This window comes from Cynocephalus volans, chromosome 11 (genome assembly GCF_027409185.1).
Source record: "Cynocephalus volans isolate mCynVol1 chromosome 11, mCynVol1.pri, whole genome shotgun sequence".
NCBI classification, from domain to species: Eukaryota; Metazoa; Chordata; class Mammalia; order Dermoptera; family Cynocephalidae; genus Cynocephalus; species Cynocephalus volans.
The window spans coordinates 8,810,078-8,837,969 of NC_084470.1; the positions used below are offsets into that span (position 1 = coordinate 8,810,078).

General features: G+C 37.6%; 1 protein-coding gene across 1 annotated transcript in view; it reads right to left on the reverse strand.

Moving 5' to 3' along the window:
- Positions 1-27,892, reverse strand: part of SUGCT (succinyl-CoA:glutarate-CoA transferase) — a 723,725-nt gene that overhangs the window by 619,808 nt on the left and 76,025 nt on the right. The window contains exon 7 of the mRNA XM_063115110.1: positions 9,195-9,286. Coding sequence (XP_062971180.1) covers positions 9,195-9,286 — 92 coding nt within the window. The remainder of the gene's footprint in view (positions 1-9,194; positions 9,287-27,892) is intronic.

A 27,892-nucleotide genomic window follows, 5' to 3' on the forward strand; every position in this document is an offset into this window, starting at 1 on the left:
TCTATACTAGTATTCAGGTATACTTAAATGTCTATCTTGTCCTATAACATCTATATTTACTTTAGTCTTTCTTCCTGGCTCAGGAAAAAAAACAAAAACAAAAACAAAACCCTTCTTCTTTTAACATTTCTTGGAAATGTTATCAATTTGTTAACATTTCTCTGGCATTTTGGGTGCTTACAAACCAGCTCAGTATTACAGACCTAGGTGCACCAGTGTTATATTCATATATAGATGCACTATAATCTTCTTGCTCTGCAATGTGAAGCAAGAATGAACACAGGTAAAAGTGATATTGATGATATCAAGAAAATCAACACAAAGAAACAATCTGGGCTTCTGGTCAAGATGGAGGAATAGACAGTCCCCAGCATCACTCTCTCCCACAAATCAACCAATTTACCACTATTAAAAAGCAACAATACCCAAGATGGGGCCACTAGAGCTCTGGGGAAGAGGAGGTTAGATGTACAGAGTGCATGAAGGCAGGAGAAGCCACAATGAGAGAAAGAAAGGATCGCTCCCACCATTTTGAGCCCTGGCCACTTCAAGGCTGAAGCTGGTGAGCTCACGGAGAAAGAGCTGGCAAAAGTCACAGCACCCTTCATATGAAGTCGCATGCAGGTGGCAGAGGAAAAGATGGCCTTGGTGGTCCCCAAGCCAGCAAGACAACTAACAAGGCTCCTCTGGACCCACACAGGAGCAAGGAGCCACAGACAACAGAAAAAAGGAGCCACTCAGAGACCAGTGAGTCATCTCAAAGGACCAGTCCATGGCCCATCCTACAGGAAGTGTTTGGAGTGCAGGCAGTGCTGGAGACGGGCCACTGGGGGAGCATCAGGGCGCAGCATGGACAGCTGATCTGCTCTCCAATCAGCACGGGCCCAATCAGTAGAGACTGATCAGGAATACAGATCTGCAGGGTGTGCAGTGTCCTGAAAAGACTCAGGTCCAGAACAGAGTTTCTACACAACCCAGGTGTACCAGACCTCACAAGACCCAGAAGTACATACAAGGTCAACCATAAACACCTAAGTTACACAAAAAGCCTTCTCCAGAGAATCGGCAGCAATGAAGCAATTTACCTCAACCACAGGGCTCAAGTACTGGTCCCCACTGTAAGTTCACTCATTTTAGAAGTAAGCAAAGGACAACAAATTAGTTCCAGTGCAGAGTTTAAGTGGTAGGAATAGTGAATAATCTAATGCAGGACTGAAAGAAAAAACAAAATACCCACAGACCAGAGACAAAGTTTGATATTAACTAGTAAATGTCTCACATTACCACAGAACACCTATTATAAAACCCAGAAGGACTGGAAGCCCCGCTAGGCTCCCAAGTCACACACCCCCGACATCTGCAACCAGCCCAGCAATGACCACCAAGCTGCAGCAGGAGTGCTCTGGGCTCCCAAGCCAGGGAGGTGGCGCAACAAGAGCTTCAGCCACAACCCCCTGACATTTGCATAAAGCCCAGTAACAACCCAGCCACTGCTGGAAGTTCCCTGGACTCGCCTGCTGGAATGAGGATTGAGTCCACGGGCCTTGATCACACCCTTCTTTCCCCTTTTTCCCACCCTATATCCCTCCTCCTTCCCCTCCTTCTCCTCCCCATCTTCTCCACAACAACATCATAGAATGGAGGCCAGAGGAAGCCATACCCAGCCACAACTAGGCAAGCTGCCGCCACGACCCCAGGGCCCCACTGGGGTCCTGAGCCATGGAGCCAGGGGAAGCTGAACCCAGCTGCAACCAGGTAAAAAGTACACCAAAACACCATTTCCATGCAAGTAACCCACCATAGCTACTGCAATTGCCATGGAGGCCACAAATGCTACTAATCTCTATAGCAGCAGTCACAGCCACCATGCAGATGGCACACCAGACTCTCAACTGCTTGACACAGGAGAGGCACCAGCAGAGACAAAAAAAAAAATTCCTTCCTCTCTCTCCACAAAGCACACTCCAGAGTAATAGAAGAAGCATCTGATTTACGATAATAGGGGAAGACTTGATCACACGTGTCTCAGTACTGGACAGATCATCTAGGCAACAAACCAAAAGAAGAACAGTTAATCTATCAGATGGAGAGAACAAATCCATGATTATTAGAGGGGGAGGAGAAAGGGGAGAGATTGGATAAGGGGCAAAAAGAGTATGATTTGTAACAATGAATATGCTAATAAAAAATAAATTAAAAATAAAATAAAGAAATAATAAAAATAAAGAAATAATTTGGCTAAGAAAATGCCCAATAAAAATTATTTATTCCAAATCTGATTATATTTGCTGGACAGTTTAGAAAGATGGTAACAAATAACTTCATCTACAACAAGGGCTACTAACCACTAAGAATCTTCATTCCCAATCCAGACACAGGTGTGGAGTATTCCTCATTCCAAAATGGGGAATACACCTCATTACTCAGTCTGTATGACCCCAATGTATCATATTTAGATGAGATAAATTTTAAGCATTTTCCTCAAATAATGTCTCTGATACCATTTATTTATTCTGCTTTTACTAGTAACTGCACTACTTATAGGTAACCAACGGATATAGTGAGGTTCATTTTGATCATTTCTTTTTTATTTGTTCTTGGCAGCTGGCTGGTAAGGGATCCAAACCCATGACCTTGGGGTTATAAGGCTGTGCTCTAACCAACTGAGGTTACCAGCCGGCCTAGAGAGGTTCCATTTGTAGTTCAAGCCTTCCTCTGAGGAAAGCAAAGGAAAAAGTCACTGAAATAAGCCAGAAACAAATACAAAGAACCATGGAGCTCAGCACATGAGAATAAAAGCCAAGATATCCACTCGTTTAAGGAACCAAGAACTGGGTTAAACAGATAAGGTGAAGCTGTAGCTGACCTGGCTGGGCTCCATTGCTATGGCTCTTACTATGGTATCTCCAGGGCATTGTCAAGATCATAAACCCCTAAGCGACAAAACCAGTCCCCTTAGCCATAAGGAACTAAAAACAAGGAAGGAGCAGGCTGGAATTTCATTTGTATCTGGTCCCAGAAAGAGTCTTAATCCGAAACCCAAAAATGTCAGAGGGAAGGAAATTCTAAATATAAATCCCATTTGACTACCAAGACATGTGCAAATCATCTCCTCCTCCCAATCTTTCTCTCAGAAACAAGCATGCAATCACACTCTTCTTAAAGAGGAAATGCCAAAGGGTGAGTAAAATTTAAATAAACTGATTTCATTAAACTACAACAAATTTAACCCTGCTTAACTCTGTCCATTATTTTTACCAAATAGAGAATTTCAAAGATCAACGATTACAGTACAGATGGCAGTAGATCAAGACCAAGATTCAACCTTTTCTTCCTAGACTATGCAAGTGAAAAGACCAAGGTTCAATCTCTCTTTAGATTGTGATGGTGAAAAGAAAACTTCAGAGGAAATGAGATTACAAAAAAGAGAAAACACACAACCCTACAGATCATAACAAACAATGCAGACTGTTATTTTGAACTCTATCACTGAGCCAAGCAAAAAACAATTACCTCTTTCCTCACCCTCCTACAACTTTTCTGTTGCAATTTACAAACAAGTTCAAACTGATAACATATTCTCTTTCAAAGTTTAAAACAAATGTTTTATTTACGTCATCTAAAAACTAAAGGATCATTAACATGAATGTACTAAATTTTTGAAAAAGGAAAATTTTTTTCCTACAAAAAACACAAGTACTTTCTTTAAAGACTTTCGAATTATAGAAAGAGAAACAGAAACAGGGAATAAAAGACAACTACAGTCGATTGATGACTTTTTATAATACAAGGACATTTTTAGCAAGCATTAGCTATTTTAGAATAAGACATAATCCTTCTACAATGAAATGCTTTTTCTGAAAAAAAGAAACCTACTTCAAATAGGAAAGGCCTTACCTCCCAAAAGAAATAAAAACTATTTCCTGAAAAACTGGGATTAATAGTGTGTGTGTGTGTGAAATCTCTCAGTACAACCCTGTTTCAGAAAAGAGGTTTTAAAGGAATTTGAGGATTTTTTGCATTCCTATGTAAATTTTACAGATGACTCTGTCTCTCATTGGGTTTCCTTCCATTTAGGGGTCAAATATGAGGGGAAAAAAATAGAACTACACTGTGACTTAAATTCTATGGAATAACAAATAACAAAAAAATCTAAAATATCAAAATGAGCTTCAATAATATCAGTAGTATTAATGTCAGTCACTGGACGTGAGCCTATACATCCAATTCTAGTTATACTAAAACTAAATTGAGCAGTCAATTCAGTCAACCAACAAATCAGTGTGTTAAGCTGGGAAAACATGATTGTTTATTTCCTCTAAATTTATTTGCAGTTTCACTGAACTAACATAGAATCTAGTTGTTTAACACATGTAAATGTATTTATGCATTCAATCAACCAATATTTGAGTGCCGACTATGTTCTAGGCATTGCTCTAAATTCTGGGGGTACAGTGCAACCAGTCTCTGCCTTCATAGAGCTTACATTTTAAAAGTAGACACAGAGAGTAAACAAATAAGCTAGTAAGAATGAAAAATAATTTCACACAGAAAGATGAGTGCTATGAAGTAATATAAAGGAAGATAAGAGGTTGGAGAGTAACTGGAAATATCGTTGTGGTAAGTGGACAACCTAAAAGTGATATCACCCTTTCAGGATTGAAACTCCATTTAGTAGGATATTAACTCAAGTATTCCATTTATTGAGCACATACTCTTATTTAGGTACTACAACAGGTATACTCTTCACAACAACTATGAGAAGATGAAAAACTATCTAAACAGCTTGTCTAAAAATTGTCTAAACAGCTTGTCTAAAGTTACACAGACAATCAACATCAGAGCTTCAATTCAAACTCTGTGTAACTCCAAAGCCCATGCTCTTAGCACTATTATCACATAACTGCTTCAATAAAAATCAAAATGGTCTCATTTCCAAACTTCAATCCATTATCACAGTTACATTATTCATTAGCGTTAATAAATTTTAATAAAGCATATTTCAATTATACACCATACTTCTGAGAGGTGGTGAGAAATAAAAAGAATGATATATTATTAATTCTAAAAATGTAGTACTTTGGGGATTACTATTTATCACTCCTGTATTAATTGTATTTGAAAATTCTCAGTAAAATTTGTTGTTTCACAAAATACTTTATCTTGTTAAGCTACCCCAAAACATTTATCAACTTACAATTTATCCTTAGGATTTATTTTATAGAACCTTTTTTTTTTGGTAGCTGGCCAGTACAGGGATCAAACCCCGGCCCTTGGTGTTATCAGCACCATGCTCTAACCAACTGACTGACTGGCCAGTCCTAGAACTATAATTTTAATAAACAAATCAAATGCTACAACACATCATTTCATCAGGAAACTACAAGTAAAACTGAAAATTTCTCCAATTTTCTGGTAGTGAACAGATACATTAAAGCAGAATTCTAACAATCTATTTGTAATCATAAACATCTTTCCCTATCTCTTTGTTTTGTTTCTGTTCCTTTTTCCTGGGTCATACAAATTGGTCCTATTAATAACCAAAGAAAGGGGAACAAACTTATAACTTTTCAAGAAAAGAAACTGAAGAGTGAGGTGCTGCCCATGTGGTACAGCTCCTCACGTCCCCTTCCTTGCCCAGAAAATATTGAAGGGAAAAAGTTAGTCGACTGAATCCTAAGAATCCCCATCAAAAGCCTCTAACAGAGGGGAAACACAATGAAAGAAAGCGTAAGTGAACAACACTGGGAAAAGTCAACAAAAATACCCCTACAGGAGAAAGTCTCAGTCCCAGAACCAAGACCAAAGGTGCTGCCAGAATTTAGTAGGCACCTTCATACGGGACTGGGACTCTGGCTGGGTAGAGTAGGCCTAGTACAGGGAATTGGCTGGAGTCTCAGAAAGAGGGCTGAATCCTGAGCCCAGAAAGGATTGCTCTCAGCCCTGTAAGGCCTCCAACCGCTCCTTCTCTTCAACCTCTTCCCACTTCTATACCTAACCTTGGGCAACTGCAAATTGGGGAAATTACTGCTGCAGGTTAGAATTTAAATGCTATGGAACTCGACTAGGCTTAAAATTAGGGTTAGGGCAATTAAATAGAAACACTGAAGAGTATTTACTAAGTAAAAGTAAAAGTAGTTAAGTATAAACATGAAGTAAATTTTGACTAAGTATAAGTAAGCAATTAATCGGCAACAATTGGAAAGTGAGGGAGGGCAGACAGAGGAAAGAAAAGTGAAAATGCTAATCATTTCTCATATCATGAAATCAATCCATGATATTTAAAACTGAACATGTAGGTAGTTAAGGAAGCATGAAATGATCCCAACATCTTTCATAATCTCATCTCAACCTCAAAGGGATTTTTTAGTAATGATTACTTTTGTAAAGAAAAAACATTTAGTTAAATTTGAGCAATATCTCCCATTTCCACTTCAATTAATTGTTCCTCTGTTAAACTGAATTAAATTTAATATTTATTTGCTTTAAATTAGCAAGAATATTATGATCTCATCCTTATAAAATTATTTCTGTCATCATGCCCTCTGAATATGCCCACATGTAAGCATGAATAAATATCTGAAATGATACTTTATTAACGGTAGTAGAAACTTCTGAATGGTGAGATTAGAATAACTCATAGCTTTCTTCTCTACTATTTTATGCATTGCTTAAAATTTATAAAGAATATGTGTTGTTTATAAAAAATAATTACTTTCCAAAGTAAATTAAGGAGGGGGGAGGAAGAAGGGGATGGGAGAGATTGGACAAGGGGCATAAAGAATAAGTACAATTTGTAAAAATATACATACTAGTAATATTGATTTGATCAACATATGTTAACATTGAATCCCCAAAACATGTGTAATCAATTTTGATTCAATAAAAAAAGAGAAGGAAAAAAAAGTAAATTAAAATAACATATAAATAAAACTGAAAAATTAAGTTTAAAAGTAAATTAAAATAACATATAAATAAAACTGAAAAATTAAGTTTTTTCCACTGTTAACTCTGCCTAATCAATGGTCAGCAATGTTTAAGCAGTACCATCTTAGAAAAGTGCATGAATTAAGGAAAACTTGATTATTTAATCTAGACTATTTAATGTCTTTCATTCATATATTAATATTTATAACAAATAATTAAGATTAGGATATGTTACATTTCTGCCTGAAAATCAAGTGATGTTCCAAGGGTATTTAGTAGTAATATAATGAAAAACCTCAAAATGCATGTTTTTTTCTATAATGGAGTAATAGTGCCATTTTTATCCAAAAGGGGGCATACCTAAATGTATATATAATATTGAATAAAATTTATGAAAGAAGTCTTTATGATAAGATTTAAGGCAAACTAGTTGACCTCCACCAAATCTAAAATCTAGCCTTTAGGTATGCTGTGGTGTTGTCAGAGAAGATTCATGATTGATTATGGAGAAAAAGAGAACTGATTTTGAGTACTGATACTGTGCTAGACCCATGCTAGAAGTTTTACATATGTTATTATTTCCTTTGATTATCACATTGCTACTTCCAGGTAGGTATTAAAAATTCTGTAACTGAAAAATAGAGGCCTAAATAAGTTGTCCAGAGTGCCCAGGTATGCAAAGTGCTAAAGCCAGACTTTGAACCTAGGTCTGCTTTACTCCCATAGCCTGTACTCTTTCCACCTTTCACGATGCCTGTGGAATGAATCTTGATGTTTATTGTATTTACACCTTGCTTATGCATGGTACTTGGTATATGTCACCAACTAGTAAATAGAACATTTGGTATAGTGAGAAAGCACTCAATTCAGAGTCCGGGGTCCTGGGTCTAATTCATTCTTGTGTCTAAAATGGGCCTGTCAGTAAACATGACACAAAAATCACCAACTAGGGAAACACAAGAGATTAAGGCTGTTGTCGACTGATACATTAGAAGGTTGAGCACACACTGTGTGCTTATCCCTATCAGAATATAGTGCAGTATGCTAAAGGAACTGTAGTAATCCTACACCTCAGCAGTTTTTAATCTAATTCATTTAGCATTTGAAACACACTACAAATTTTAAAGTACCAGATCTTTTCACATATTCCCAACTGAGTTCAGTGCCCTTAAATAAAAGCATTCACAATAATAATGTCTTAGCCATGTAAGAGTCTATGGGATAGAACAAAGAGAGATATGTACATGCTCCATTTTCCCAATGGATGGAAAGAAAACCAGTGCCCTTGAATATCTTAAGGAAAGGCCATACATTTTTTTCTAAGACTTGTGAAAATGAAACAACAGAGGATGAAAGTACAAAAGACCTTATATTTCAAGACATTAAAGCTCCAACTGCTGCTTTGAAATTAATAAAAAGAAGGAAAGACGCAAAAGAGAAGACTTGAGGTCACTCTGTCTCAGTTTATCTCAACACTGTAGCAATATTTTGTAAAGAATTAACTGAAGAAAGTGATTTGGGGGAGGAACACCTACTGATACAAATTTTTTGAGCCTACCAATCCAGTTTGTTTTGAAACAGATGTCTTTTAGTATTTTTATTTACTGGGCTTTCACACTTTTTTTTTTTTAACTTAACACCATTCATACAATCTTACCCCAGAGTCCATTTTTTGATCTAATCAACCACATTCTGGCCATCTATGTACTTTTTAGGAATTTCCCAACCCACCATCAATGCAGAGGGATTGTTATAAAATCAAATAATTCTTTCACTGTCAGAATCTAATGCATATGACAAGTTATACCTAGGCTTTAAGTAACAAATTTTCAAATACATAACTATTTATAATATTCCAGAAGGGAAAAATACAAAAACAAAAAACCCTCTGCTATGTGTATATGTCAAATGAAGGCACTCAGTAGAAATGAAATCTGTGGTCTAGTCTAGTCACCTATTTCATCTATTTCACAGAAGGAATATTCCTAAATCATATGAAGGCACCTATATTAAGTTTGAATAATAAATAAGGAAAATGTGCTTACCACCTATCCATTGCTTCTTACTAAAAAGATTTTTCCATGAGGCCACACTGATGTTCAGCCTTGAGTACATTTGTAATGAACATTTCCATTTTACTTTAATAAGTCATTCAGTTCCCCTGGTTTCTTTCTAAAATTAACTCAACTTTAATCCTACGGCTTAGGAAAATCCCTTTGGAATACATAAAGGAAAAAATTATGCATATTATAAAGAAGAATACCTACCTCAGGCCCTGTGAGGTACACCATACCAGAAAGAGCAGAAGCAACCAAATCATAACCACCTCGCTGAGACATGGGACCTGTCTGACCATACCCTAAAACAACAAGGAGAACAGACATGTTCAGCACCACAGGGTATGCTAAAACCATCATACAATAGTATGTTAAAATCATTTGTATACAGAAATCTTGCAGCGTTTCATTACTATTAGATCTATACTATCCCTTGAAGAAGCAGTAGAATTAATTATGCTGTTCTACCTCAGAAAGTCAAAACCTTCTGACTTTCAGGCCAGATCCCACCTGCACGATATTTTGTTTGGCCTGAAGAGTGTTTTGAAATGATTTTATTTAGTTGCCAACATTAAAAATCAGCAGATAACATATAAAATGCAAATTTCTGGCTTTTCTTGAAAAATCAGAAAATACATTTAAAACTAGACCCACATTCTCACATGGCAACAATTAAGAGGTGAGTAAGAGATCTCCCCTTTACACAGGGCATGGATTCTCTGATTTGCCCATTTCCACCACACCTTACTCCTGGATGCATCAACCTAAGTCACTCATTTAACTTACCTTCCAGACCCCAAAAGGCAATTACTACTTCTGCTCTGTACACAACAATATACAAAGTAAAACAATGTCTCTCTGGGTGTTAATTACATATTTCCTTAGACATGTAAGAAGGAAAATATAAATGATGATTTAAAAATTTGGATGTAAGTAAAAACAATTATATCTCCTAAAAGTGCTTTTTAAGATTACAAAGAAAAGGTGTCACATTTATTTCTCCCTACACCCCCTATTTTTTTGGCCATCAGCAAGAATCAAAAGAACACAAGAAATATTTCTTCTGCTCTCCTCAGTCCTGATATTTGTTGTTGAATAATAAAGATTATATCAGGCGCTATGAGTCAACCAGAGAATAGCCACATGAAGAGTCTTCCACACCACCAGCTACCTGCTGACATTCCCTGCACACCATGCTTTAGAAAGATCAATAAGGGGCAGCCTGAGGGCCTTGCTTCTGCAGCCACCCACTTCCCTCCATATTGCTCATGCACCTCACTCCCTCCCACCTCCAGGTCTCCACTCAAACGTCTCCTTTCCACAGGGACCTTCCCCCCTGACCTTTTATAAAAGAGCACCCTCACTTCTCACTTTTAACCCCTATTACCCAATTATTTTCGTTTTCGTAGCCCTTATCAACACAGATATGTAACACAGTTATTTGTTTATTGATTTATTTTGTCTCCTCCCTACTAAAATGTATGCTCCAAGAATTTCTTCTATTCAATTCGCTGCTGTATCCCCAACATCTAGAACAGTATTTACTGAAGGAATGAATGACCACTTGTTATATAAAAATAATTATTTTTTCAAAAGCTAAAAAAAAATCTATTAAAAAGTAAATGAATAAAGACACTAAAGAAGTGAGTAATTAAATGATGTAATCACCAATTGACCTACCCAGATACATGTGCCACCAGAAATGGTCTTTGTCAGAAATGTAAGTATGTAAGACAAAATCCTCAGAAAGATTAAATCATATCATTATGGGTGACAGAAAAGGTATCAAAACATCTCTCTCTTTATACTTTATTATGGAAAATTTCAAACAAATAAAAATAGAATATATAATAAACCCATCGGCCAACTTCAATAATTTTTCATTCATGGCCAGTCTTCTTTCCACTATACTTATTTTTCAATTAAAGTTACTGTATGAAGAAAAAAATAAAACCACAAAAACAAAACCCAAGTGTTGTGATTCAGGTAAAAGCCAGTTTTGTCTCTCAATTTTGCAAACAAAACTTGTAAATTCTGAACTTTTAAATTTTTTTAATCTTCAGAAAGCAAAAATGGGATATGAAAGGAGTGCAAAGACAAAGTACGTCAATATTCTCCCTGTAGAAATACAGAAATTAATGCCAATGGCCACAACCCCCTACACCCACAGCTAGCTCAGCAGTGGCCACCAAGCCGCATCAGGAAGCAACCCGGGCTCTCCCAAGCTGGGGTGGATGAGGGGCCTTGGCCTCAGCCACACACCCCCGACACCCACAGCCAGCCTGGCAACGACCACCAAGCCACAGCAAGAAGGGCCTCAGGTTCCCGAGCTGGGATGGTGGGGGACAAAGGCTTTTGCTACACCCCCTTGACATCTGCTCCCAGCCCAGCAATGACCAAGTCACCGCTGGAAGCCCCTGGTCGCCCCTGTCGGAATGTGGGGTATTCCACAGGCCTCAGTCCCACCCCTCGTCCTTACTCCTTCTTCCATCCCATTTCCTTCCCCTTTCCCCCTCTCCCTCCCTCCCCACTGCTCCACAACAACATCCTAGAATGTAAAAAAATAATATTAATAAAATTACATTTAAAAAATAAAAATAAATTAATGCCAAGCTTTAGAGAATGAATTCCAGGGCATTTAGTCTGCAGCTATAAAGAGCACCCTAGACCAGGCTTCCAGCTTCAACACAATAGTTTTCAACCACAGGTAGTCCCCAGTACAAAACAGGCCTCCTGGAGCAGAGAGAAGCTGCCACCATAAAGCAGGAATGCTATTTGCTCCATGAATCACCTGTTATCCCAATAGGAAGCCAAGAAAAGAAATTAAGTTTCAGTCCACTCTAGGTTGGGAAAATCAGGTGCTTCTGGACAGGAGCCCAAATCCCTCAAATGGTACAAACTGAGGTTCTTCACCATCAGCATAACTCTAAATGGATTTGCCTAAATAAAGGCCTACTGAAAAATACACTCAGAAAAACAAACAGCTTACTAAGCAAAAGTGCACCATAATAGCTACCTTTTGATACAAATTCTCTTTTTGTACAGTTTACAAGGGGGAGGCACAAATACCCTAATTACTTTAAATTACAACTTCCAAATATTTCTATTAAAGAGAAATAGACTTCCAGTCAAGATGGCAGAATAGAGGGTCCCCAGCATCACTCTCTCCCACAAATCAACCAGTTTACACTATAAAAAAAGCAACGACAGCCAAGCTGGGGCCGCTAGAGATCAGGGGAAGAGGAGGATAGATGTACAGAGTGCAAGAAGGCAGGAGAAGCCATGATGAGAAAAAGAAAAAACTGCTCAGACCATTTAGAATCCCGGTCACTTCCAGGCTGGAGCTGCTGAGTACACAGAGCAAGAACTGGCAAAAAGCTGCAGCTGTGCCTTTCGGATGAAGTTGCTTGGAGATGACAGGGGAGAAGAGGACCTAGGTGACCACCAGGCCAGCAAGCCCACTAACAGGGTTCTCGTGGACCCACATAAGAGCAAGGAGCCACAACTGAAAAAAAGGAGCCACTCAAAGGCCGGTGAGTCATCGCAAGGGACCAGAACATGGCCCATCCCATGGGAATTGTTTGTAGCACAGGTGGTGGGGGAGACAAGCCCACTGGGAGAGCACTGGGGCACAGCAAGGACAGCTGATCTGCCCCCCAATCAGCACAAGACCACTCAGAGAAGACCAATCAGGAATATAGAATTGCATGGGGGGCAGTTTTATGTAAAGACTTAGGCCCACACCAGAGTTTTCACACAACCCAGATGTACCAAATCTTACCAGATCTGGAAGTACCTATAAAGTCAACCATTAAAACCTGAGCTGCACAAAAAGCCTTCCCCAGGGAATCAGCAGCAAAGCAACAATTTAGCTCAACTACAGAGATCAAGTACTGGTCCGCACAGGAAGTTCCCCCATTTTACAAGTAAGCAAAGGACAACAAATTAGTTCCAGCGCAGAGTTTAAGTGGTGGGAACAGCAAATAATCCAACATAGAACTGAAAGAAAAACAAAGTACCCACAACCAGAGGCAAAGTCTGATATTAATTAGAAAAGATCTCATTTCACCAAAGAACACCTATAACACCTAGAAGGACCGGAAGTCCCCAGGGCTACCAAGCCAGAAAAGGGGAGGGCCAGGGGCTTCAGCCATGACACCCAACACCTGCAACCAGTCCCAAGGGTGGGGGCCAAAGGTCTCAGCCACACATCCTTGACACACGCAACCACCCCGGCAACAACCACCAAGCCACAGCAGGAAGTGCCCCGGGCTCTCCCAAGCCTGGTCAGTGTGGAGCCGAGGGCCTCAGCCACAGACCCCCAACATCCACAACCAGCCCAGTGACGACCACCAAGCCGCAGCAAGAAGGACTCCAGGTTCCCGAGCTGGGATGGTGGGAAGCAAGGGCTTTTGCCACACCCCTGTGACATCTGCACCCAGCCCAGCAATGACCAAGCCACTGCTGGAAGCCCCCCAGTCTTGCCTGAGGGAATGTGGGGCTGCCACAGGCCTCAACCCCGCCCCTCCTTCTTCCTCCTTCAATCACATTTCCTCCCCTTTCCCTTCTCCCTCGCCCTCCCAACTGCTCTACAACATCATAAAATGTAAAAAAATTATATTATTAAAAAATAAATAAATAGAAATATATACTCTCATTGGAGGCAGTATGGCATAATGAAAAAAAAAGTATGAGTCTTAAGATTGAAACAAATATGGATTCAAATGATAGCTCTGCTAACTATCAAATCTTTTTAATTCATTTAATCTCCCTGAGCCTCAGTGTCTCCATCTGAAAAATGGCAACATTCATATTGAACTCATAGATTTCTTACGAGGATTTAGTTTGACAAAACAGCATAAGCAAAGTGCATTTTACATAAAATGCTAAATACACATAGTTGATAAATGTTAATCAATATACAAATAATATATTAGCTTACCTTTTCCATAAAATATTGAGAACAAAAAAAGCCTTGAGATATGCTGAAATGATGGAAATACATATTCTAAACATTGAAACTATGACATTTAATAACCCGTAAAAGTTTTGATTTTTTTATACTTGAAACCTTTCATTTCACCATTATAAAAAAACTGACAATAATTATATATATATATTTCTGTGATGTGAATCAAAAATTATTCCACCTTTATACTTACATTTACCCTATCTGAATAACTACCAGTACTATCAACAAATAATTATGACAATAAATAAACACAAAGTTTTAAAGCAGGGAAGTAATTATCAAAATGGTATTTTGTTAAAATTACTCTGTTGGCAACTGTGCAAGATGAAATTATTTATTAATAACTTAATAAAGAGCAGAAAAAATGGTAAGCATGGATCCAGACAGCTCTTTTTAATTTTATTTTTAGCTTTACAATTCCAAAAACAACTTTGACCCAAATTAAACAGGAAAAATCCAAATCCAAAATCCAAAAATCCAAATTAAAGAGGAAAGATTTAAGCATGTCAGTTCTATTTTATGTTCAAGTAAGGGAGTAAGGAAATTTAAGGAGATCATAGAAAATCAGAGAGGAACACCCACACACTTTCATTCCCATTCTCCCTCCTACCTACTCACATTCATTTTAAGGAGCAACCTCGCCATCTTGTGGCTTTCCTGACTGAACACTGACTATAAAGCAAAGCAGTTGTATTTCCAGACTTAGAAGTAAAAATGTTGGGGGAGGAAGCTGAAAGGAAAACCTTTCTCATCTCTTAGTATTTGCCCTGCATACCATATGACCTGGCCTGCCTACCCCTGGTCTCACTCATTTTTTTCTTAATTATGTCTAGCTTTATGTTTTCCTTCTTTCTTTAATTTATGAGCTCTTAGAAAGCAGGAGCTACCACTGATGTTTTTGTTTTCTGTAACTCTTGTGACATCTCCCACAGTGTTCAACACGGTATCAGAGGTTACCTGTACGGATGTCACAGGTCTGAAAAACTGGTGAGAAGCTGTGAACTCTCCCCAAAGAAAGTAACTGAATATATTTTCATGCTCCTGAACCCCATTCATGCACACCTTGGTTAAGAGTCAGGTTTCGGACCCTCAGTAGATAGTCATTGCTTGTATCTATTTGCTCCAAGCCTAGAGACCCTCTATTATCAGGACAACTCTCCTAACGGGGATCAGTTCAAGGACAGCTTTGAGGCTTCCAAGCAACCAAGAGCTTCAGGGTAAAAGGAAAGAAAAAATAAAGCATCTCTTATCTAGACTATTCCATTAGCCTCCTGTTTCTGTTCCTCCTACTCCATTCTTGCCTCTTTTAATCACAGTCATCTTTTTAAAGTGTAAATCAGAGTGCACTACTTTCCTGCCTGAAGCTTTCTGGGGCTTTCCAAGTCACCTAGAATAAATCCAGACTCTTTATCCTGGCTTAGAGAGCCCTGTGTGGCTTGGTCACTACCTGCTCTCTGGCCTCAGCTCATCAACTTTCCCACTGCCCTATCTTGAGTACCACTGGCATTCTTAGTGTTCTGTGATTACACCTTCAGCTTATTCCCACCTTGGGGCCTTTACATTATCTAGAATGTTCTTCCTTCCAATCTTCACATGGCTGGTTACTGATTATGTGATCTTAAATATATCCTCCTCAGAGAAGCCTTCCCTGGCCACCCAACTGGCCACCCAATCTAAAACAGACTCTTAGGAACCCTCCAGCATTTTATATCTTATTTACATTCCCTCTAAAACACTTTATCACTAGCTGATATTTGCATCTTTTTTATGAATATCTGTCTCTCCTCTAGAATGTAAGCACCTTGAAGGCCGTGTCCTAGGTATCTATTCTCTGTGCTGTCTGCAACATCTAGAATTTTTTCTACCAGTATCTCAGTAAATGCATGTTGAGTAAATTAATATGAATAAATAAGCTTGGAAAATAGAAATAATACTTATTACAACTGACTATAAGACAAAGATAAACCTGCACTTCCTCTAATACATGAAATACCTGAAATAAACTTTTGGGGGTAGAGGATAGAGTGGCAAGGTCCAAGCAACTAAATTTCTAAAGTTCAACCATTGATACTCCCTAGCATTCCATATTTGGCCCCCTCTCTATTCATTCTCAGTGTTCTCCCTAATGAGTCCTATCCATTCCATGGCTCTAAACAAGATTCTGGCAACCTCGATATCTAGAATAATAATGACAGTATTTATCAAGTTATTGTGCATTAGGCATGCTGTTAGATTTTTGTCAATTAGATCATTTAATTCACGCAACTCCTCTGAGTTAGTTACCATTATCCCCTTTTTACAACTACAAAAACTGAGACTTAGAAGGCTAAAGTCACCTGCTCAGGGTCAAACAGATAGGAAGTGGCAGAGCTGGGATTTGAACCCGTCTGGGTCCTTAAGTATAAAGATGTTTACGTGTGGTTTTGCATGTATAGACATATTTACCAAAAAAGTCCAAGGCACTACAAGCTGACAATGCCCTAAACAAAACTTACCATCCCACCTGAGTCACACTCACATGCCACCAACCCAAACTGCTCCTTCTTCTACATTCACCATTTCACTGAATGAAACATCAGCCCACACATTTGGATAATCCACAAACCTAAGAGTCATCCTGGACTGGACCCTTCCCCCCCCCCCACTTCCTGCTCATATTCAATTGATCACTAATTCCTGATTATCTGACCTGCCAAATAATTCCCAAGTCCATCTAAGCTCTTATGTCCTGCAATAGCTTACTTACTGTTCCCCCTGCTTCAGGTTATTCCTCACATGGCTACAAAGGCTTTCAAATATGTAATTCTAATCAAGTCGTTTCCCTATTAAAATTCTTATTAAGTTGCCTACAGGATAAAATAATAGTTCCTTACCAAGACATCCTTTTGTAACCTAGCCCCTACCCACTCCACACGTCTTATCTCCTGCCACTCCTCCAAAACAACTCATACTTTGAATAGCTGTTCTTTAAATATGCAAGGCTTTTTAAGTCTTCTGGGCCTCTGCACATGCCATTTTACTTGTGGTCCACATCTCCAGTCTGTCTAGCAAACATAGTACTCTTCAAGATACAGACCTAGTCAATTATGGGCTATTAGGGAGAAAAAGGAAGGAGGTTTCAAAGAGGACTAGGACCTACCCTGGTGATGAATTCACAATCAAAACAGGAAAATGTTTAAAATTAATACCATGGCTATTAGCTAGATAGCTAATATTAACATTCCAGCAGCTACAGAAACTCCAACAATACACCATTTACCTGAGAAAAGTACAGAAGACAATAAAATGTTTCACAATAAATAATGCAATTTTTCAAAATGTATATAAATATCAGAACTTTCTGTGTCTGCTCATTTTCTGGTATTTAGAATGTTTCTAAATTTAAATGATAGATTATCATAAAACTCATGATGTATCTTATTTTAAAAAATATTTATTTTCTTATCTGCCCACTGAAAAGGCCTAGAAGCAAGGACAAATCCAGTAGCAATGAGCATTCCTAGTATCTAGACAGTCTCTGAATACCACTTCCCACTTAAAGGAATTAAAAGTTCTTAAAGAAATGGCAGACTCCAGGATGGGGCAGGAAATGCACAAAATGTTACTGGAATATCTTGTTATACCAGAAATCAAAGAAGCTATCTTTGATTTCTGGTATATGACCAAGACTATTGGTCATTGTTTTAGCCCGTTTTGTGTTGCTATAACAGAAATACCTGAGACTGTGTAATTTATAAAGGAAAGAGGTTTATTTGGCTTACGATTCTGGGACAGCTGCGTCTGGCATGGGCCTCAGGCTGCTTTTACTCATGGCGGAAAGTGGCAGGCAGCCGGTGGGTACAAGCCGATCACATGGCGAGAGGAAGCAAGAGAGAGGAAGCAAGAGAGAGAGAGAGAAGGTGCCAGGGTCTTTTTAAGCAACGAGCTCTCGAGGGAACTAATAGAGCAAGAACTCACTCATTACTCCCTCCTCCCCCAGGGAGAGCATTAATCTATTCATGAAGGATCTGCCCACATGACTCAATCAGTTTCCAACACTGCCACATTGGAGATCAAATTTCCAAATGAGTTTTGGAGGGGACAACATATCCAAACTCCATCAGTCATGTCAAAAGGATGCAGAAGCCAATTTGAAAAAGCCTCCACTGGCCAAAGATGAGAATGTGTCAATAAGGATAATAACTACAATGGTTTGCAAATAATTTCTCCCATTCTATAGGTTGTCTTTTCACTCTGCTAATTGTTTCTTTTGCTGTGCAGAAACAATTTTAGATTGATACACTCCCATTTGTTTATTTTTTCTTTCATTGCCTGTGCTTTTGGGGTCTTATAAAGTCTTTGCCCAGCCCTATATCCTGAAGTGTTTCCCCTATGTTTTCTTTTAGGAGTTTTATAGTTTTAGGTCTTATATTTAAGTCTTCAATCCATTTTGAGTTGATTTTGGTATATGGTGAGAGGTTTCATTTTTCTACATATGGATTCCCAGTTTTCCCATCACCATTTATTGAAGTGGCAGTCTTTTCATTGGTGTATGATCTTGTTGCCTTTGTCAAAGATGAATCGGCTGCAAGCACGTGGGCTGATTTCTGGGTTCTCTATTTGGTTCCATTGGTCCATGTGTCTGCTTTTATGCCAGCACCATGCTGTTTTGGTTACTACAGATTTGTAGTATAGTTTGAAGTCAGGGAGTGTTATGCCTCCAGCTTTATTTTTTTTGCTCAGGATTGCTGTGGCTATTTGGGGTCTTTCGTTGTTCCACATGAATGTTGGGACTGTTTTTTCTACTTCTGTGAAGAATGCCATTGGTATTTTGATGGTGATTGCATTGAACCTGTAGATTGCTTTGAGTAGTATGGACATTTTCACAATGTTAATTCTTCCAATCCAAGAGCATGGAATATCTTTCCATCTTTTTGTGTCCTATTTAATATCTTTCAGCAATGATCTGTAACCTTGACATCCAACAAGGGATTAATATCCATAATATACAAAGAACTTAAACTACTCAACAGTAAGAAAACAAGTAACCCAATTAAAAAATGGATGAAGGAGCTGAATAGACATTTCTCATATGAAGATATACAAATGGCCAACATATAAATGAAAAAATACTCAACATCACTCAGCATCAGAAATATGCAAATCAAAGCCACATTGATATATCATCTCACCCCAGTTAGGCTGGCTATTATCAGAAGACCGAGAATAATAAATGCTGATGAGGACGTGGAGAAACGAGAACCCTCCTACACTGTTGGCAGGACTGTAAATCAGTACGGCCATTATGAAAATGGTATGGAGGATCCTCAGACAACTACAGATACAACTGCCGTATGATCCGGCAATCCCATTGCTGGGTGTATACCCAAAGGAATGGAAGTCATAATGTCAAAGGATACCTGCACTCCTATGTTTATCGCAGTTCTATTTACAATAGCCGAGAGTTGGAATCAACCTAAATGCTCATTAACAGATAACTGGATAAGGAAAATGTGGTATATATACACAATGGAATACTACCCTGACATAAAAAAGGATGAAATTCTGCCACTCACAGCAACATGGATGAACTTAGAGAAAATTATGTTAAGTAAAATAAGCCAGGCACAGAAAGAGAAATACCACATGTCCTCGCTCATAAGTGGGAGCTAAAATAAAGAAAGAAGGAGAAGAAAGAAAGAAACAAATAATCACAATAATACATAGAAGTTTCAAAAAAGGGGGGGGAACAGAACTGTGGTTATTAGAGATGGGAAAGTTGGGGGGGCTAGCAAGAAATTAGTTAAGGGTCACAAAGATTGATTACATTTTGTAAACATGAGTATACTAATAATCCTGACTTGATCACCATATACTGTACACATATAGTTATATTCAATTCTGTACCCCACAAATATAACCAATTATCTTTCAATAAAAAAACTATCAAAAAAATAACTTCAATAGATTAAAACACATCAAATATGTTAAATTCTGTGAGTTCACAATGCAATTTACAAAGAAACCATTATCAGTCATCATTTGAAGAAGCCAGGGAAAAATTTATTATTATGACGATTGGTAAATAAAAGGAAAGAACCAGCATCTAGTAAAGGCAGGACAGATGCAAAAGTAAAAAAAAATGATAAAAAATTTTTAATTGATATGTAAATTTCATTTTGTATGTACAAAAGCACACCAAGAAATATTAAAACTGAATGGGTCTAGGGGCAAAAGTTCTTGCTTTACATATGAAAAAACTGAGGCTCAGTGAGGTTAAGTGACTTGTCCAAAGTCATAAAGCCAATCAATAACAAAAATATATCTAACACTCAAGTTTTTAGTTTCCTAATCTGGTTCTCCTTCATCTGTACAGAAAGAGTTAGAATTCTATTCCAAAGATTCTTCTTAGCTACTTTCTACTTTATAGATTTAATTCAGAAAGAAATTCAAGAACCAGTTCTCTTATAAGTATTTTTGGGTTTTGTGTTTTGTTTTGTGGACATTTCCCTTATCGTACATGCTGACTAGGAGCAATAGGTTATACCATATATCCTAGATGGGTAGCAGGCTATACCATCTAGGTTTGTGTAAGTACATTCTATGGGGTTCACATGACAAAATCGCCTAACGAGCATTTCTCAGAATGTATCCCTTTCATTAAGCAGCACATGAAAGAAGTTTTCCCACAATCATACTGTCAATCTAACAGGACTGGTCCTTATGTCATATGCATAACAATGTTGATCCTCACAGTCATACTTCATTTTGTTTATTTGTTTCTCTTTCTTTCAGGGTACAGATACAGAATTTCTAACCTGCAAGATATGTTTCTTTCTACATGCAAGATTACAAAACCAACCTCAGCAAGATTCCAATAAGATTAGTGTAAATTTCAATACAACAAGAGAAAACTTGTTAGTCAATCTAAAGTAACACCTAAGGCAAGGACTCCATAAATCATCTAATAAAGGTAAGTTAGAATTATAATATAATTAAATATAAATATAATAATTAAACACATGCAGAGCACTTACTACGTTCCAGGAACTGTGTTGGTGCTTCATATGTGTTATCTCATTTAAGTCTCACAAGAACCACATGAGGTACATTTTATTGTCTTAGTTTAATTACTATTGAGAAAAATGAGGTTTTGAGAAACTAAGTGTCTTACCCAAGGTCACCCAGCTACCTACCATGGTTCTGCAAGTAATTATTGAACTGCTGACACTCATTACTGTGAAAAATATTTTTTTAAATATTTTCATGAGTATTAACAATTCATATATTGTTCAGAGACCAAAAATGTAATTAAGAGTGTCAATAATTCATACATGGTTCAAAGGCCAAAAAATGTGATTAATTTGTTTACAAATTAATTTACAAATTAATTAATTATAATGTGTTTGCTACTTCAATAACCTCTAAAATTAGACCCCTCAATCTCTATCACAAAGAGGCAACAAAATTGGTTGATTAATTACACAGCATCTAAAATATCTGAAATATGGGCCGGCCCATGGCTCACTCAGGAGAGTATGGTGTTGATAACACCAAGGCCACGGGTTCAGATCCCATATACGGATGGCCGGTTAGCTCACTTGGGTGAGCGTGGTGCTGACAACACCAAGTCAAGGGTTAAGATCCCCTTACCAGTCATCTTTTAAAGAAAAAAAAAAATAAAGTATCTGAAATATAATACTAATAAGCATATGTCCCTAGACAGAAAAGGTAAATAAATTTATAAGTTAAGCAGTATTCTGTGATGCAGCAAAAGCACACTGAGCAAAAAGAAGTTTACACTTTATCACATAATTACCACTCTATTTTACCATATCCAACTTGGTAATGCTATTCCACACAAGCCTATGATGTTCTTCACATAAACTATCAAAATAAATGTTTTCAGAGGATTGACAGGAGTTAGGGGTAAGTGGGTATCAAGATACTGTCTTGCCTACATGATACTGTGTTTTTTTAAGGAAAAAAAATAAAACGTCTTCAAAAGTATCATCCAAATTGAGTCTACAGTTGCAAAGGGTCCCATGCCAACGTATTCTGCTAAAAATGACTTTAACTACACTAACAATCACACACAGATACACACACAGATTATCCTAAATCCTAGAAGACACACTGATATAATGAAAATAAATTGCAGAATTTGCCTTCAAATTAAGAATTCAAATATATTTTCATGGAATCTATTCTCAAGAAACTGCATCAGCTGGAGGATGGCTGGTTAGCTCAGTTGGTTAGAGTATGGTGCCGATAACACCAAGGTCCAGGGGTTTGATCCCTGTACCAGCCAGCTGCCAAAAAAAAGAAACTATGTCAACAGTTAGATCTATATTCCAAGAGTCAACATTTTCGACAAGATGAATGCAGCTCACATTCCGACAGATGCACCATAAAATCATTAAAAAATGAAAAGAATTACCACTATTAAATATTTTTCATTTTCCAGAGCAGAATCAACTATTAAATGACATTCATATAAAACACACTCTATGAGTAGAAAAGAAAATAAAAACCCAGAAAGGCTCTCACACAAAACCAATTCCCTATAGCTGGATTCCCACACTCCAAATAGCAGCACTACATCAGCCTGTAAAAGGACATTTTAGGCAAAGAACACAAAAGTGTTCAGTACAGACCTCTTTACAAACCAAGACTAAACATCATCTCAAATCAAATCCAAATAAGTGGATAACCCAAATTAACAAGAATCACCTTTAGCTTTGTTCCATTGCCAAGAGAAAAACACTCAATTAAGTACAGCCTAAATCTTTATTTAATAGAAATAAGTGAAGCAAAAGACAGCAAAGCAACCCAAGTAATGAAGATACCAAAGAAAACCCAGTTACCTTTAAACTGCCCACAGTTAGGAGCAATTAAAGTCTTTTCAAAAGTGCAGACTTCTGGATAAGCAATGCTTCCTAAATAAGCAAATACACAGTGACTCCAAATCCCACAGCAGAAAAACAATGTGAAATCAGGAGAAATAGCATGTAACAGTATGTATAACATAAAATTGTCCTGGTGAAAATAATCATTTATAGAATAACTAATGGGAGGTGTAAAAAGTTTGCAGTGATAAGCACACCTAGTGCCCAGATCTTGGTTTTTAAACACCATTCTCCACTCAATGGAACCAGGGTCCCTTGGAGAAATGGTTGATTCCAGGACGAGGGCAGGGAAAAAAACAAAAGAAACAAATGAACCTGCAACATCTTGTATCAAAATTAAGAAAGTGCTCAAAAGAAAGACGAGGACTGAGTAAAAGTATACAGGAGCCATCTTGAAGGTATTCCCACTGGCCAAATCTGAGGTAATTTGAGCACCAAATAAGTAATGATGGTTAAGGATTACAGCTAATTGAATAAAATATGAATGCAAGAGTCCACACTTCCACACTGATATAAATAAATAAGGGAGAAGGCAAAGCTCTTCCTTGTGATAGAAAGCTGACTATCATAGAAAGAATGATGGAATTTAAAAATCACTATTTACCAATATCATATAAATAGTAAACTCACATAAGAATCATCAAAGTGTGATAAAACTGGTGGATGAAAGTTTTAGAAGTACCAGAATATTTACATAGTCTCAAAGTATTTTTCTCCCACAAGATATCCTTTAAATACAAAGGATAAAACAGTAACTTTACAGGGGAGAAACCTGGCAGAAACCTGGAGAAACCTGCCACCTTAACCCAATGATCAAAGTTGCATTGCTAGTAATGGGACTAATAAGTAGCATGTGCCTCCTGATATGATGCACTGAGAAGAACTCAGCATAACTTTTGCAGTGTGACTGCCAGAAGTACTTAACTTGAATCTATTCATAAGGAAGCATCAGAGATATCCAAGTTGAGGGACATTCCACTAAATGATTGACCTGCACTCTCCAAAACTGTCAATGCCATGAACTACAAAGAAAAGCCCAAGAACTACAAAGAAAGACCCAGATTAAAGGAGACTAAAGAGACATGACAATTGAATGCAATGCAGACTTTCTACTCTCTTTTGCTGTAAAAGACATTATTGGGACAACTGACAAAATAACAAAAATGTTTGTAAATAATATAATAGTATTATTTCAATGTTAATTTCCCAATTTTGGTAATTGTACTGTGGTTGCATAACAGAATTCTTTGTTTTTAAGAAATACAAACTGAAATACTTAGGGGTACCTTACGATGATATGGTTCATAAAAAATGTACATAGATTAAATAGAGGACGGATGGATAGACAGATAGATACATAGGTAGGTAGAGGCAGGAAGAAGGATAAATAAAAAGTATTTGTATGTCCAAATACATGAAATAATAAACTACTCTGTAAGTAATGAGTTCTAACATGCATCCGAAAACCAGTTAACATGCCCCTAAGCCTTAGGGAGAAAGGTGGAAGCAGAAGAGAAAGAGAAGAACAGGTAGAGGCAGCAGCGGCAAAGGAGGAAGATCTAACAACTCCTGAAGACTTTTTACATGACAAGCACTTCACATACATTATCTCACTTAATCCTTACAATAATCCTAGAATTTTCAGACAAGAAATCTGCAGCTAGAAAGGTTAAGTAACTTTCCCCAAGTTACCTAAGCAGTAAGTGACAGAACCAGTATGTCAACCAGTCTATACGGGACAGTGACCCTCTTCTCCTGGCCCTGCTTTAATCTGAGCAGTTCCACCTTTATCTGTGTTAGGTTTCAGTATAAGACATTTGAAGAACTGGCCCAACAATTTTAATTCACTGTATTACACTATGCTGCTTCACAGCATTCCTGGACTTTTCCCTAAGACTGCAATGGGAGTGTCACTCAGTAAGATCCAAGACTGAGAATATGAAGATGTCAGGGCAAGCTAATTAAAGCTGCTCACCATGTCCAATACCTGAGAGCAAAATTTCAAGAATGAAAAGGAACACCACCACCACCCCACCCCCACAATCCTCAAACCCAAAGTAGGAACCAGGATAAAGTCATTTCATTTCTAGTAAATTAGTCACATTTTATTCCATTAACATTGATTTGACAACTACCTAAGTATCTACTACATACAAATATTACTTTCAAGAAAATCAGTAGCACTTAAGAAAAACCATTAGTGTCCAATAGTGACAGAAACCAACTCTATATAGCACCCCATTTTGCTAAGCATGGTTTCTAATGTCTCCATGGTACAGGGTGAAGGGAGTGAGAGAGAAGGAGAAGTGGTGTGGCAGTAGTGAAGGTATCACTTAATTGGTACTACTATGGTGGTCCACTGTTGCTGCTCTCTAGGCTTGGTAGGGGTTTAAAGTCTACTTGTTGTCACATGGGGCATTCCAATGGGTTCTTCAAAGACCTCCCTCAACCCCCTCAGTGGGGATCTCTCACCTCCAGGGTCTCTTTACACTGGTGAACCTATCTCTTTTCCAGCTGGTCACTTATAAGTGCTCCCTCAACCCCAGGTATCATCAGCACACCACCAGCTTCCTTCTGCCCTGTTAGACAGGATCTAAAACTGGCACACATCTTTCTCACCCCAATCCACAGGAAGTACTGGCAGGAGTGTAGTGGCTCACCAAACCGCAGCCCTCCCGACATCCTCTGGCTCTCTAAATATCTCAGGCATGAATCACATATCAATTCACTCACCCACCAAGCTCCATGAAAAAAAAACCATTCCTCTCAGAGGTCCCAGTGAAGGCCATTTCCTTTGGCTTGATATTATAAATTTTTTGAACTATTTCTTTTGAAACTATTAAAATTTGATTAAATTTTTTTTAATTAAAAATAATTACAGAATTGCACTAAAATACTGAGCAACTATCTCAGGGAGGTAGTATTATACTCCTCTATTTTCAAAGTTTTCCAAAATGACCATTTATTACTTTTATGATTAATAAAAGAGCAATAACAGCTTTTTAATTAAAAAACAGGTAATGTAAATATATGGTTTATTCTATACTTAGATCTCTGATAATAATAATTACAAAGAATGTTTCCAATTTGAATATAAATATAAATTTCCATTTGTTTTTTGTTTTTGTTTTTTTGCTAAGTGCATGACAAATATCAAGAGGATATCTAACCATATTATATTTGGTATCTTCATTGATGGTGAATATACTGACTCCAAGAAACTAAAACAAAAATCATTCAGTTAGCATATCTTCAATACAGAAAATGTGGCTTCATTTCAATAAACTTACCTTCCCCATTGTTTGAGCTAAGCTAATATTAAGACGAACTTACATTTTCCTTCAGCAATCTAAACAATGGTAAAGGAAGGTGACATCGAAACATTTTGTGTCAGGGAAGTCAGTTCAGGTTCAAAATTTTTCTGTGGCTAATCCCAAAATATATAATTTAGAATTCACCATGCTATAGAAAAATAAGCTAAGGTGAGGCTGGCATTGTTTCTTGGAAAATGGATACTTCTATGTATTTGTGGAATTGTTCCAAGAATAGAAAAGTTCCCACATTATATGAGAAACTATTGCATAGTTTCCACTGGAGCCATAAGTTAAACGGGCTCGATGAAGTGATTAGACATTTCAGATGTTGTCATCTCCACATGTGACTTAGATGAAATGGTACCTCCTCCATCATCACTAGGGGACTATCACTTGGCCTGATGGCCTGAAAATACTAGGTAACAGACTTATCACAAGATCATGAACCAATACTAACTTTCTTCCCAATACAGACAAGTTCCAAAGCAAGGTTTATGTTTTTAATTAATGCTAACTTTGCACCAGATGCAAATAAATACCTGGAACACTGTAGGAATATCATTATAGCCAGGTGGAATATCAGGGAATGCATCAAAGTAGCTCTTCTAATTTCTGGGTTAACATGGCAGCAGACAGCCATGCCAGTATGCTTCTTCTCAACATCCCATCAAAATAAATATGAAGAGATATGACCAAAATTGGCTAAAGGAGGGTAGGGGCTTTAAAGGGAAGATAACATCACATACCAAGGTTGGTGGAAAATTTCCAATAAAATCATCATTGGTGCAAAGGATTAAGAAGCACATTCTTGAATGATAAATCATGTGTGTCCTATTCTTAATCAGAATAGGACAGGCTGCCTTCAAATAAGTTGGAAAAAAAGATTTTTTTCCCCCATATACTCCTATTCTATGGAAAACCAGCCAGCAATCAGGGTAGACTTCCTTATCTTTACCAAGTCTTAATTAATTAATTGACACTTTTTATAAGGTAGTGAACAAAAGATTTAGAATTGTAAAGAAAAAAGCTGTATCGTAGGGATTTTTTTTTTTAACAAGGTTCCCTTTAATTTATACTTTATGGTATTATCTGCACTGGTTTATTCAGCCCTTTGCTGATAAGGAGGTTTTTGTCTTGTTTTGTTTTGTTTTATGTTTAATGTTCTGTTTAATGTTCATTTTAAACATCCAAACAGCAGAGACACCGTCCATACCACCATTTGTGCATCTAGTGGAGAGAGGCCCATCCATTGCCAATCTCCACAGATGTGGCCTGGTCACTACCTCTCAAAGGGACATCACCTGACTTTTATAACTGAGATGACTGATCATGATGACATCCAATTACAACACTTTTTTCCCTCATTTGGAGAACTGGGAGCCAGGCTTCCTCTATTCTTTAACAGAAACATTACCAGTACAAAGCAATACATGTGCGTATTTCCCCAGAGAAAAAATAAAATAATTTTGCAGAGCACCACTTGCTTTCATTCCCTTTATTTTAAATTGTATAAACTATCCTCTTAGAATGGAACTCCCCAACCACAGATGACAAACTCAAGGGACACTAATGATAGTTTTTTAAGTCCATCTTTTTGCCAGAGGATTGTCACATTGCAAGTGGCCAAATGTCTCTTCCCACAAATGTAAGATTTTCCAAGGGTACCCTGGTACAGCCATTAATTCTAGAATCCATAAACTGCATGTCAAAGAACAATAGACAGCTTTTGAAACC